Below are 1,097 nucleotides of genomic sequence, written 5' to 3' on the forward strand. Positions count from 1 at the left end.
AAACTAATAAAAATATTTTCTGTTTCTCTCTTTGTTTTTTCTTGCGCTTTTTAGGCCCAGCAAAGAAGAAGGTAAATTACATTAGGTATACTTTTACTTGGTATGCTTTCGTTGCGCCTTGAATCCTTTGGAATTCCAATGGAAATTATGAAGAAAAGATGAGGAATTGTTGGGGATTTGGCTCCCTTGCTGTTTTTATTTATTCTTCTTTTGGTGTTGGATGTTGTTTGGCTTCCTCACCCTTTTTTTTTGGCGCAATTAATAAATGGGGTGTGTGGCTGATGGCCGTCGTTCCTTTCCCTCGGTGGAATTTCAAAAGGGGTGATGCCATGATGATTTCAACATGAATTGTTCAAGGAGTGTGGGGAATGCATCCCATTCTCCTTCACAGTGCCGCTCTTTATTGTTGGGCGTGGTGTGCGGGACGGTGACCCGGCAGATCGGACCCCCAGCAAACAATAAAAAAAAGGATAAATGGAGAAAACCAAAACAATACGAAAAGCATGGGGTTTGGGAATTGGGCATTGTGAAATAAATGAAAATAAACGCGCAAAAAACACAAAACGGACACGCACCTCGCGGTCCCCAACGGCAAAGGAACTTCCCAACGACACGCGTGATGGGCAGTGGGCTTTCCCACGAGCGTGGCTCTTTGGAACAAGAGCGTCAGAGGGGAATTGTTTTCTGTTAAGGGTGATGTGGATTTTGAGTGGGAAAATTTGTAGAGGGAAACAATTATTGTAATTCATTTGTTTTATATATGAACTCTGAAAGGGCAAGCGGGTATGATCGCATTTAGTTTGCTGCAACGCTAATGTCTATCTCTTGCTCTCATGTTTTTTCTGTATTGCCACACAAACTGATAGTCTGAGTGTTTGCTTCGGTTGCTTCTCGTTTTTGATTCAGTCGAGATCGTTATTTTTGCGCCCTCCCACCTCATCCCTGTAGATTTTTTTATTTTTATTTTATTTTTTTCCATCCAGTGAGCCGGCATGCGCTGCTGGAGTATCCCGAAGCCGTGGGCGCAGTCTTTACCACGTTGTCTTCCGGCCGCCGATCATGAGACTGTCCTTCACCTCATACAAATGAGCTGAAAC

General features: G+C 43.3%; 1 protein-coding gene across 1 annotated transcript; it reads right to left on the reverse strand.

The window, feature by feature from the left end:
• Positions 1-338: 338 nt before the first annotated feature.
• TM35_000252450 (uncharacterized protein) lies at positions 339-749 on the reverse strand (the record flags this gene model as incomplete). The annotated part of the gene is made up of 1 exon (XM_029027836.1): positions 339-749. One exon carries the CDS (start codon positions 747-749, stop codon positions 339-341), a length of 411 nt encoding a protein of 136 aa, XP_028881015.1.
• Between the last annotated feature and the right edge of the window lie 348 nt (positions 750-1,097).

Source organism: Trypanosoma theileri (assembly GCF_002087225.1).
Source record: "Trypanosoma theileri isolate Edinburgh chromosome Unknown TM35_Tth_25_V1, whole genome shotgun sequence".
NCBI lineage: Eukaryota > Euglenozoa > Kinetoplastea > Trypanosomatida > Trypanosomatidae > Trypanosoma > Trypanosoma theileri.